We start from the raw sequence: 12,887 nt of genomic DNA on the forward strand, positions 1-12,887 counted from the left end.
ACCATCATGTTTTTAAATTTTGCTGTAAACCACCTTGGGATTGTTTTAATGAAAGGCAGTATATGAATTTAACAATAAATAAATAAATAATCTAGCTAGCTGGATGCAGACAGATGCTGTCTGCATCTCTGTGCATACATGGTGCAGAGAGAGGCAAGCGTGTGTTAGGGAGAAGAAGGGAAGGAAGGAAGGGAGAATGGGAGGCAGGAAGGAAGGAAGTCCCTGAGAGTAGCAATCTACATACCAAAGGGATAGTGTCAGAACAGTAGAGAGGAGGAATGACCAGTGTCTTGACCCCTCTAGCCCTCTGACTCACTAGTCTGTCCCCCTCTGTCATTGAGACATGAGACAGCTCAGAGTCCTTCACTTCCAACAGATATTTTGTTTGGAAATGCCACTGAAGTTCATTGGACTCAGGCCTGGAAACAAGCTTCAGCAGCCAAGTAATGTTTGCCTCAAAGGAGGGATGAACCAAATATAGGAGGGAGGTGACATCATAGCGAGCGGGAGCCCATCCCCATGGGAGACCTCCTCACCCTGAGGGTCCCCTGTGGTGAGTAACATTTGCCCCCTGCCCCCAGTTTTCCCATGGACAGCTGATCAAAGCAGACTGCTAATAAAGCAAAATTGAAACTCTCCATTTCTTGGCCAGGGGATACACTTTGAAGCCTCAAATTGTCTCCGAAAAAGAGCTGAATTATTTCTGAATGGGGGTGGGGGGAAACAACACGGTGACTTCACTTCCAAGTGACCCCATCTCTAATTTTTATCTCATAGAAAGAGATGGAATTGGGACCAGACATATTAAAATTAAAGAATGAGCCACTGTCTGAGAGAATTATTACCCATTGGGAGAAGCTGCCCATGTTGGGAGTCTGGATAGTTTCTGTGATGTAAACAAGAGGATTATTTTGTTGGGCAGTTATCCAGTTAAAACGCAGACGTAGGGACATAGGAAGCTGTCTTAAATTAAGTCAAACCATTGGTCCAGCTAGCTCAGAATTGTCTACATTGGCTGGCAGCAGCTCTCCAAGGTTTCAGGTAGATGTCTTTCCCAGCACTACCTGGAGATGCTGCCAGGGGTTGAACTTGGGACCTTCTGCATGCAAAGCAGATGCTCTACCACTGAGCTATGGCCTCATCCTCTAAGGGGGGGGGGTCTTACAGTGCTCACATGTAGTCACCCATCCAAATGCAAACCAGGGCAGACTCTGCTTAGCAAAGGGGACTATTCATACTTGCTACTGCAAGACCAACTCTCCTCCTGAGATTCCTTTGAATAATTAATTGACTCAGTCTTTATGAATTTGAATATGAGTAAAATCATAGTTCTAAATGAGGGGGCAACCGACTTTGTTTTCAGACAATACGCAAATATATATTGCCACTGGGGCCGTCTTAGAAGAAGCATTTCTTCCTGGGGTGCATTGGCAGAATGTCTAGTATTCATTTTGCCAATGCACCCCAGGTGGCTTAGAATTCAGATGCATAAATGCCATTCAGTAAGTATCAGAGAGAAGGGAGAATGCCTCTTTAGGATTGGGTAATAGATCCCTTCCCTTCCTCCCTGCAGAAAGAATGCAAGCCCCGCTGTGATCCTGATCAGTTCCAGTGTAAAAACGGTCACTGCATCCCGCTGCGATGGCGCTGTGACGCTGATGCTGACTGCATGGATGGCAGCGATGAGGAGGACTGCGGCACCAAGGGTAATGGCCTCATCCTCCCTCTTCTCTGAGAAAGATTATATCGATCTCATTATACTCCAGTGCTCGTGCAAGACATCCGTGCTGGGACAACAGCAGTAGCCGTCAAACTGGAAAGGAAATGACTCTGCACCCTGCAACCAACAAATTACAAAGATGTCCTCACCCCCACCCCCACCCCAAGAATTATTATCTGTAAACAGCCTTTGACAGTCGGGGACATCTAAGAGGTGCAGTGTGCAAGGCAGTGGTTGTGCAACTCCTCATTGCCTGGGGTTTAAGACTTCTCCTATTACTCACCACTCAGTTGGGGCTCTTATTGTCAGGGGGAACCGGACACTCTGGGCTCAGCAGATTCTGTTGCTGACATGCTGTTCCCCACCTTGTAGTGCGGACCTGCCCCCTGGATGAGTTCCAGTGCAACAACACCCTGTGCAAGCCACTGGCCTGGAAATGTGATGGCGAGGATGACTGTGGTGACAACTCTGATGAGAACCCCGAAGAATGCTGTGAGTATCCCCCCCCCATGGCCAGCTCTCACTCCCGCTGGACCCGTCTGCTCCCTCCCATCTCCCCAAACTTGTGGTCACTTGATGGTCTTCTGTGCCATCCAGGGTAGTCTGCTGTCTAGCTGGGCTTCACCAAGCCATACAGACAGGGCTCAATGCCCCCTTCCCCCCAATCTCCAGGCTTTTGTGTGGCTTCAAGAGGAGGGCAGGGCAGGCTGTTCCCAGGGGTAGGGAAATCGGTGGGTGTGAAGGATGGGCATGGTTGCCCATAGTGCACTTAAACAGAATCACTGTTTTGTTCTATGAAACATGGAAACCTTATTTTAAAAGCACAGTTTCTCTACCCAGAGGGAAAGGGTTATACAGACAAGGAAGTCCTAGCTCGCCAGCTGTATGTGCAGGTGATGGTGCCGGAATGTCTCCATCCTGTTGAAGCATCAGATTAATTGATGCAAACCACCTAGAGACATGAGTTTGGGGCAGGATACAAATATGTTAAATAAATAAATTGGTTATCCCAAACTCATGATCTTGTTTTCTGTACTGAAGTAATGGCTGATAATGGCTAAAGTGTTTCCAGCCATTTCCACAATTCTGAGCCATTTCATATTTGCAGAGAAGCTCTCGGAAGCCAGGCTGACTCTCTAAACAAGAGAGGGGAAACCATATTAACCCATGAATAGAGCAGTTCTGCTGTAATATCTAGTGACAGACGCATGGAAATCATCCAATTTCATTTGTACAGTTTCCCCCTTTCATGTTTCACCATAAGAAGAGGGAGCTTGCTCAACCAGTTAGTTCTCTCAGTGGAGAGGAGAGATTCATAGGTAAGCTTTTTGGCCTGGCCTGACCTGGCTTTGCCATAGGCCATAGTGTTGCTGGCTGGGACAGAAGGCAGCTACCAGGCTTTCTAGAATTATTTAGACTTTGAACCATCTTTGGCAACCTTAAGAAAAAACCCTCCTGTTCTAACATCATCCAGATTAGGCAGTATGCTAAAAATGTGTTTTGCTTTTGTGTGCTCTTCCTTCCTGTTTCCATCTTGAACCTTTATTGCCTGTCATCTCTGTTCCATTTTTATAACAAAACAGGTTTCTTTTTTAACCTTTTTACTACAATCACATCCCCAAGGGCACAGTGGCTGTATGTATTCCTGTGTCTCTCTGGTTCCCTTTTTCACTCTGAGCATTTCTTTCTATGCAGTGAAATTCCAGTGTCCCCCTAACAGACCGTTCCGCTGCAAGAATGACCGTGTGTGCCTGTGGATTGGTCGTCAGTGTGATGGTATTGACAACTGTGGTGACGGCACTGATGAGCAACACTGTGGTAAGTGCCTTTGCCCACCTTGCCCCCTGGAGCTACCTGAAAGCCTAGCACCATAGAACAGCTAAAGCAGTATTTCCCATATACTGAGAGTGGAGGCATGTGTTGTTTTCTAAGTTAAAATTGGAAGTGCGCTTCATTCTTACCCTCTGCCTCTGATCCAGTCACATCCACTGACAGCACAGAGCAAAGTCATTCCTTACGGCTGGGTCATCCTCATGGGTTATCCTCCCCTACACTGCTCCAGAGGGCAGGACTATGCAAATTAGTTAGAAGTCTTTAAGTACACTGGAGAGGATAGCCCACCCAGTTCTTCTAGTCCTGTGCCTGCTCCAGAGACAGCTCTGTTTCTCCCCTCTAAAAAGCTTTCTCTCTTTCTCTTCTTTTCCTCTCTTCACCAACCTGTTCCTCCTCCTTCTCTCTGTTTCCTGGAGTCAGCACTTGACTATGCAGAGAGGACCTTGTATCAAGAACGTCCTGTTTCTTAAGGGGAGACAGCAAACCTTTACTCTCCCTTTGCCAAAAAAACCCCAGCAGTGCACAGGTCCTCACTATCACTTGCTTGGGACTCAACCACTCCAGATTTGGGAGAAGGGACATCGGGTCTCCCACCATGTGGTTGTGAGCCCCATGAACGTCCCCAGCACCAGCAGCACAGCAGGAGTTTTTTTTATCCCCCTGTCTCCCCAGGGAGCCCCAACAACCACCCAAATCTCAGGAAGTACCCAGGGAGAGGAAGCCCTGCACAGTCAGAACCACTGCCAACAACCCTGGCCTGGCGGGCCGCCCCGCACCATCCAGGTGCCACTGCTGCAGTCCTCGTCATTCAGGCCTCCCAACTTGGCCCCAGTTCACCCGCCGCAGCCACATGCCCAGCACCTCGATGGGAGGCCTAGGCCCCAGTAGCCAAACTGCAAAACCACACCAAACAACCACCGTGCAACAAGGCACATGGGTGGGGCACCAAGAATCAGAGGACTCTGAGCATGAACCCCTAATGGAACCAGTGGGGCCAGTGCCAAGTGCCCCCCCCTAAAACCGTGGCTCTAACAGGGGAAGCCCCACCCCCCATGGACCTCTGTAGTGTCATACCTCCTGCAGAAAAGCAAGGGTTCTAAAGGGGGAAAGTGCAAAAGAAAAAGGAGGCATCCTCCTTCTTCCTCTGCTTCTTCTTCAGATAGCCTAAAAAGTTGAAGAAGAAGAAGTGCCACAAAGAGGCACACAATACTACTAAGAATCGGCAAAATCCATCCCACTCTTCAGAACTATCTGGGAACTAATCCTTTGACCCTCATAATCCTCATGGGTTTTCACCACAGACCCCTAGTACTATCCAATTGGCCTCACCATCTGGGAGCCCTCAACCCAATAATCCAGGGGACCCGGTGATTCCAGGGGATGGAGGATACGGGGTTCCCAACCAGGAACCCAGGGAAGAGGGTGAATGGTTGGACAACCAACTCATGGACGCTTTCTCTACCTCACAGAAGTTGTCTATTCCTGACGACCCTTCTCCCCCCCCCCCACCTTTAAATAAGGTAATTCAAACTGTGGGACTGCAGCTGGTGCCTCCCCATGAAGAAGAAGCCAACACCAAAGGGATCTTGTTTCCCCAAAAAATAAGACCAAGGAAAAGAATTTCCCCTTCTTCCAGATTCTTTAGTGACATGATTAAGCAGGAATGGACATTACCTGCCTCTAAAGAAAGCCTAGCATCGTGGCTAATAAATTTTACAATTTCCCCAAGAGAACTTCAAGTTCCTCCCACAGATGGGCCAGCAGTGGCACTCCTATCCAGCGCCATGCTGCCTAAAGATGGAGACAGCTCTCTCAGGGATGCCTCTGATAAAAAGATGGAGGCTTCTCTCAAGGAGTCCCATGAAGCTTCTTCTCCTGCCATTCACTCCTCTATAGCAGCCTCTATCATTGCCAGAGCATCTCTGCTTTGGGTGAATGATCTTATCCAGGATCCTATACATCTCAGACAGGCTCTCCTAAAAATCTGGACGGCACAGGCCTTTGTGGCTGACGCTACCATGGATTCAGTATGTTTGCAGCCAGGTCCACCGCCTCCACAGTTGTGGCTAGACACACCCTACGGCTCAAACATTGTCAGGTCAATGCCTCCTCTCACACCAACCTAGCTTCTGTATCATATGTAGGCTCCAAGTTATTTGGCAAGGAGACATTAAAAGACTCGTTGAAAGCAAAGATAAGAGAAAGGTCCTCCTGACAACCCAGAGGGAGGCTTGTAGGCACAACAAATAGCCTTTTCACTCCTTTCATCCCTTTAGAGCCTGCTTTTGAATATGGGACAAAGACAGCAGGGCAAAACGTACCCCCGGCACAAGTTTAGATCAAACAGACCCTCCATTCAACAGTCCAAAACAGCCAGATAGCAATCCTGACTCGCCACCATGTCAGGTGGGGGCCCCACTTAACTGAGTTTTTTCACCCCTGAGAGCTCTCTGCAACTGACCAGTGGGTCCTTCAGACCATTCAGTATGGCTACAGAATAGAATACACCATCCTCCCTCCTTACAGGTTTTTGCCAACTCCTCTATCTCATTAGCATATCAAACATTCAGGCCTTCTGCAAAAGTTATTTAATATTTGGAGGGGAAATAGGGGAGGTAGAGCCCGTACCTCCTCATCAACAAGGCAATAGGGTTTATTCTGTTCACCATACCCAAGAAGGACAGCTCACTCAGAGCAGTCCTAGATCTAAAATTTCTAAGCAAATTAATCGGGCACAGGAAGTTAAAAATTGAAACCCTGAGGTCGATTGCAGAATCCTTCCATCACCTAGATTATCTAGCCTCCATAGACCTAACAGAGGCATATCTACATGTGCCTGTCCACCCAGACAGACAGCCACTGCTCCACTTCAAATATGTGGGCAGACATTACCAATATAAGGCTCTCTTAGTCAGCTTGTCTTCAGCGCCCAGTGTCTTCACAAAAACCCTGGCGCCATTGATAGCTCACCTCGGGCTCCAGAGAGTCAGGATTTTTGCTTGCTTAGATGATCTATTGCTCAGATCGCCAGGCCTGACTTTCTCAAGCTCAGACACGAGCCTGACTCTGCAAGCCTTGAGTAATCACGGTTTCCTAGTCCAACCACCTCAAAAGACATCTTTGCCCCTCGGAAAGGCTTCTTCACCTGGGTGTAATAATAGACACCACTCTAGACAGGCTAATTCTCCCCCAGGAGTGTATCCAGAAGATCCTGGCAATAATTCTCTGGATCTTCTTTGACCCCAGGGTACCATTACTCACCCTAGCACATCTCCTGGAGCTCATGGTGGCAACCCTGGACTTGGTACTTTGGGCCAGGTTTCATTTTGGGCTATGGTAACTCATGCCCTCGTCATCTCTCGTTTGGATTACTGTAATGCGCTCTACCTGGGGTTGTCTTTGAAGATGTCCCGGAAGCTTCAGTTGGTCCAGAATGCGGTGGCCTGCCTGCTTATGGGTGCTAGAAGATATGATAGTGTTACATCTCTCCTGCGGTCGCTGCACTGGTTACTTGTTTGTTTCCAGGTCCAATTCAAAGTGCTGGTTCTTACCTTTAGATCCTTCATGGCTTAGCGCCTGTTTACAGAGGCGTAACGATGGGGGGGCAGGGGGGGCACGTGCCCCGGGCGCCATCGTTGCGGGTCACGTGGGGGGGCGCTGCCATGACCCCCGCCGATTTAAATTTTTTAATACAAATTTCTGCAGCTCAGCCGCAGGAGCAGTCAAAGGAGCGCATCGGCGCCCCCTCCCCCACGAGCGGCCCCCCCCCCCATTGCTTAAATTTTGCTGGCCTGGCTGCTGGCTTGGCGGCGGGCGCCTTTCATGCTCACTGCTGCGCATGCGTGCGGTGCGTCTCCGACGTCCTCCCAGCTCAGTTGCCTACACCACATGGAGTGGAGGAGAGGAGAACGTTGTTGCTGGGGCTGGCTGGTGGGGCTGCAGCAGTCCTCTTCTTTGGTTCCCATCCCTGAGGCGTGGGTCGTTTCGAGTTGGAGAGCGCAGTGCCTGACTCGGAGGAGGCAGAAGCCGTGAGTGTCCGTGGGAGAGAAGGGGTGTAGCGGACCGGGTGCTCGTTGTCGTTGGTGACGCTTCGGGTGGGGTCTTCCTTCCTTCCTGCCCGAAAAGTCCCCCAGCCTGGCTGCTCCTCCTGCGGGACTCGGCAGCACAGCAAAGGCTCTTGGGGGCAGGCAGAGAGGGGCCTGCGGCTTCCTTCCTGCCGGGAGAAGAAGCCGCTGTGGCGGCGGCTTTGAACTGCTCAGGACTCGCTCGACCAGAAATGGCGCGGCTTGCCGTGTCAGTCATTGCCCGGCCGGCTCCAGGGCTGGGTCAGTGCGCGCGCGGTGCAGCTCCCCGCCTCTGAATGAGCGGCTTTTCCAGCTGAGAGCTCCCGGGCGCGGGGCCAACTTGCGCTCTCCTGCTGGCGGCAGCCTTGGCGGCGCTTCTCCTCCTGCTGTTGCTCCCGGGTCTGGAGCAGAGAGGGAAGGTGCGAGCGAGCGCAGGGACGCGTGCTCTTGGCGGCCTCGCAGTCCTCCACACGGGACTGTGTGTCAGACCAGGAAACCGGGAGCCAGATCCTGGTGACTCATCTGGTCAGGGCACAGGCAGCAGTTTGGAAATTCCCCGACAGTCTCCGTCGCCTCAGCACTACTGGCGCTCCTAAAATGGAGGACCCGGCGGGAAAAGCGCGATGCGGTTTGTCAGGCGTTTGAGCCCTTACCGCCTTAAGCTGTAACCGCTCGCTCAAAGGAGCGGAGCTAGCGCCGACAGCATGCTTCTTCTTTTTCTTAGGCTTATCACCTTTCACCTTCAAATGCTTTGCCTTTTTCTGCGCCTTTTTACACTCCTGAGGAGAAGCTGAGGGAACCGGGTGTTCCGAAGATTCCTCCTTCCTCAGCCCCACAGCCGCCGCGCTTCCCGAAGCGGCCGTTACCGCCCTCTCCGATATTGCCGCCATTACCCCTTTCTGGGGAGCAACCGGGGCCAAAGCTCCCGTTGTTGCCGAGCACGATGGGGCCGTAGCTCCCGTGACCAAAGCCTTCCCACATCGTGGGTCAAGAGATGGGGCATCCGAAAAAGGACCCTCCGAGAGGGATCCTTTCAATATATCTCCTGTTTGCGAGAGCTCCATAGCTGCTCTAGTAACTCTCTGTCTGCTCCATTAGTTAGGCAAGGGAACGGAGTACAAAAGGAATCGCAAGGGAATCAACAAGACAACAACCAGGCAAGGAGCAGACAAAAGGAGGCTATTAAGGTGTAAAGGCGACAATTTAGAGGCAATAAAAGCAACTAAGGCAATTCAGGCAATAAAATAAACCAATCCAATCCACATGAATAGAGGGAAAGGAATTAGCGAAACAAAGGTGGGATTAAAAATGGAAAGTAACCACCGAAAGCCTGAGATCGCGCAACTCCTTTCCCCCCCTCACACACAGAGATTAAGAATAAAGCTGAAAGTGTAGAATTCAGAATATAAAGGGAGAATAAGGTTAGATCTCACAAGACACAACTGTTCACGGAGCTAAAATGTACATAGTGACTAACCATTAGCTGTACTGCCCAAGTTAGGCTGAAACAAAAACCAAGCAAAACCAAACCACCAACTTCTACCCTTGATCAAAGTAGTACAACAACAAAAAAGCAGACCAGATTCTGTAGATGTTAGTACAGGACTACCTTTGAGATTGTTTGTTAGACCTGTGCTAAAAGCTTATGAAAATTAACACACAGCATAATTGGTTAGCCTTAAAGTGTCACAGGACTCGGTTTCCTCTCGGTTTTCTTTGGAAGAATACAGGAGGGGTTTACCATTGCCTCCTCTTGCACAGTATGAGAGGATGCCTTTCATCATCTTCCTATATCGCTGCTGCCTGATATAGTAGCAGCAGGGACTTGAACCAGCAACCTTCTGCTTGTTAGTCAAGTATTTCCCTGCTACACCACTTAAGGTGCTTACAGTGTGCTGTAGTGTTAGAGTATTGGTCTAGTCTCCTTTTGTGCTTTTTATAGATTTATATATATGCTGTATATATACAGATGCTGTAGTGTTAGAGTATTGGTCTAGTGTTAGAGTATTGGTCTAGTCTCCTTTTGTGCTTTTTATAGATTTCATACAATCAGCAAATCCATGTGTCTTTGTGACATTTTCTATTGTGGAAACCTACTCAGTGCACTCTTGTAGTATGCTTGCTGCCATTCTCAGGCTAGTCCCTTGGTCTCACAATAATATATGGAATAAGATGGTACTTTATTATTTCTTTTAGTGTCATCATTCTAGTTTTAAAATAAGTAGTAATTACACTACTAGTGTGTATCATCATTGCATCACAATTCTGTTGTTTGAGATACAGGCCAACTCCACAGGGTTGTTGCTTGTGAGGAAAAACCTAAGTATAATGTAGTATGTTGGGGGCGCGGTGGGGGGGGCGCGCCATTTCAGTGCTTGCCCCGGGCACCGTTTTCCCTAGTTACGCCTCTGCCTGTTTACCTTCAGGACCGCCTCTCCCGGCCAGTCCTGTCTTGTCCTGTGAGATCTTCTCAGGTTGCCCTTCTTTTGGTCCCTGGTCTTAAAGAGGTCCATAGTTCTAGGTACCGTGGAAGGGCTTTTTCTGTTGCTGCCCCTTCACTCTGGAAACCCCCCCCCCCCCCCGATTCATTCTGCCTCCTCCCTTTCAGCCTTTAAAACCTTATTGAAGACCTTTCTTTTCCGCCAGGTGTTTGCCCTTATTTAGTTATTTTTAAATCTTGGAGGCTATTCTTGTTTTGTACACTGCCCTGAGTCTGTGGATTGGGTGGTATGTTAAATCTTTTAATAAATAAATGTACGCCCTCTGAAGTGGTTCCTGCTGCCTTATCAGTACTGTGAGAGTCATAGTATCCTCCAAGCTCTGTCAAGCTTTCAAGATACACCAACTGGTAGACTACACCAAACAGACTTTCCCAGGAGAAACCCTTTTTAGATCCACCCAGAATCATACTAATGACCAGTGCCATTCTCCTGGGGTGGGGAGCTCACTGCCTTCCACCCTGATTGTAAACAACTAAATGAAATAAATGATGGAGATGTGTGGTTTTCCATATTCATTGTTCTGCTATGAATATTTATTTGTATTTGTCAAGGAGTCCCCAAGGAAGGGCCAATCGCCGTGGTGAAAGGCGGTGAGCTCCAGGGCAGGGCTTCCCCCACCCAAGTCTGGCAGGGATGTCCCAGTCGGGTGGTGGAGGAAATAAACATCAAAACAGCCACATGGAGGCATTGTCACTGGCCCAAGCAGGGAGTTATGGTCTCACTGTCAAAAGACAATGAGGCCTCCCAGGATCAGGAGTGACTCTGGCAGGATCTTGTGATGGGAACCCGTGATACTTGCCCCAGCTGCCAGGGGCTATATAAGGGAGAACTGGCCAGTTCTGGAGAGGAGGGCTCAGAGTGGAAGGAGCTCTGACTGAGAAAAGGACTCTGACTGAGTACTGCAGGTAGCTAGGCTAGAGTGAGGCTGGTGAATGTAACAAGCCCTATCCATTAGCCTGGAAAGCTCCCCTGGCGAGAAACTCTGAGGTCACCTCAACCCCTATGCTCAGTGGAAAGCGGATGGCCATCCAGAGAGCCTGCCAGTATGTCATACAGATATTCTGTACTCTGCTCTTTTGAATGTACTAGCTGGGAAAGGAGGGAGGAATAAAGGGATAGGCTGTATATTTTGAGTTCACCACACGCGCCATGTGCTTTCTCACTGTAATCTCTGCAACCTCACAGAACCCAGGAGCTGCAGCCACGAAAAGAATGAGTTTCTCTGCAAGAATGGGAAATGCATCAATGCAAATCTTCGCTGCAACGTCTTTGACGATTGCGGGGATGGATCTGATGAGGAAAACTGCTTGCAAGGTGAGGGGACGGGTTGCTAAAGGGCCGATAAACCTGGGATAGCAGAGGGACTGCTGGTTGTTGGATGAGGGAGGCATTGGCACTGTGGAGGGGAACATTATAAACTAGGCTTGATGAGTATCGCGGAGCTGTGTGTGGTTGACGGATCATACACACACTCCCCACCCCACCTCCAGCTGTTCACCTGCCCCTCTGACAGGTGCTGCCTGACACAGAATTGTCCCTTCCCATTTTCTGCCTACAGATCCCAAGTCGTATGGCTGTCGCACCAATACGACCATGTGCGGCGCTGAAGCCAAATGTATCCACACCCCTTCGTCCGAGTACTGCGCTTGCCGCACCGGCTTCCAGAGAGCAGCTGATAAGCTTTCATGCCAAGGTACTGGACCCAAAGACAGCTCTTGCCAAGGCTAGGCACTTTAATATACTGGCAAATCGCCTCAGGTTTATGCTTTTCACCCGGGGTGGGGGGTCACCTCCCGCAAAGCCCAGCAGGCCCATGTAAAGATGTGTAGAAAATTTCACTTGTCTTACTGAAAAGCTTTTTGCTCCCATCAACATTGCTTGCAATGTTTCCTCTGAAGCAGGAATCCCGCAAGTTGCCTTGAAATGTTGCTTTTACTGAAATTCAATGGCAGCTCTAGTATACAATAGAACACACGGGTTCTATGATGTGTTTATTATTTTATTGTTGGCATCTATATACCACTTTTCAGGTGAACCTCCGAAAGCATTAAAACCACAAGCACTCATAGATGCTTATGGTTTTAATGCTTTTATACATAAGACATCAAAGCCATAAGCATCTATGAAAAGCTGTACTACAAAGATGCTGCACTCTGCATGTCTTGCTCTTAAATCAGGTTATCAGCGCCTGTTTCTTGTCTCCTCAAAGCAAGAAAACTCCTAGGCAGCCCTGGGGTGGCATGATGTCAGCCTTTCCCACTTTGCAGTGGCTGGGAAGCCTCTGGATCCATTTTCATGGGGCCAAAGGAGCTGGAAGTGGGGCCCACTGAGAGGGAAAGGGAGCTGTCAAGAGCAAACAACCCAGACACTCACTCTTTTTGGACCCCAGAAGATCCTTCCGAACCCCCTCTCATTTTGGGAGAGTGACTTGGAAGTTTGGTGGGTTTTTTTATGTTTACACTCTAACTATGATTGCCAGGTGTGTGGTCAGTGGTAGAGCCTATGTTTGCCCTTGGGTCCCATCTCTAGCACCCTGCTTAAAGGACTGCAGGCTAGGAAAGATTTTTGTTTCTGTAACACCTTAGATAGTTCAATAGAAGATAGCCTTTTTAAAAATATAAACATAGTGGTTTAATCATAGCAAAGAAAATAATACATATCATTTTATAGGACTGTAAAATGTGTTGTGCCCAAACAGTATAAAGATCGGTGTTCTATAAAATTATTTTTATTGACCCTCTCAGGAATTGCACGTACGTCAGTTTTATT

General features: G+C 49.0%; 1 protein-coding gene across 8 annotated transcripts in view; it reads left to right on the plus strand.

The window, feature by feature from the left end:
• LRP1 (LDL receptor related protein 1) overlaps positions 1-12,887 on the plus strand; it is a 452,537-nt gene that overhangs the window by 412,169 nt on the left and 27,481 nt on the right. For all 8 annotated transcript variants that reach the window (XM_053288908.1, XM_053288910.1, XM_053288909.1 and 5 more), the window contains 5 exons: positions 1,574-1,706; positions 2,093-2,212; positions 3,416-3,538; positions 11,304-11,432; positions 11,677-11,811. In XM_053288908.1, the coding sequence (XP_053144883.1) occupies positions 1,574-1,706; positions 2,093-2,212; positions 3,416-3,538; positions 11,304-11,432; positions 11,677-11,811 (640 nt within the window). The remainder of the gene's footprint in view (positions 1-1,573; positions 1,707-2,092; positions 2,213-3,415; positions 3,539-11,303; positions 11,433-11,676; positions 11,812-12,887) is intronic.

Source organism: Hemicordylus capensis, chromosome 2 (genome assembly GCF_027244095.1).
Source record: "Hemicordylus capensis ecotype Gifberg chromosome 2, rHemCap1.1.pri, whole genome shotgun sequence".
Lineage (NCBI taxonomy): Eukaryota > Metazoa > Chordata > Lepidosauria > Squamata > Cordylidae > Hemicordylus > Hemicordylus capensis.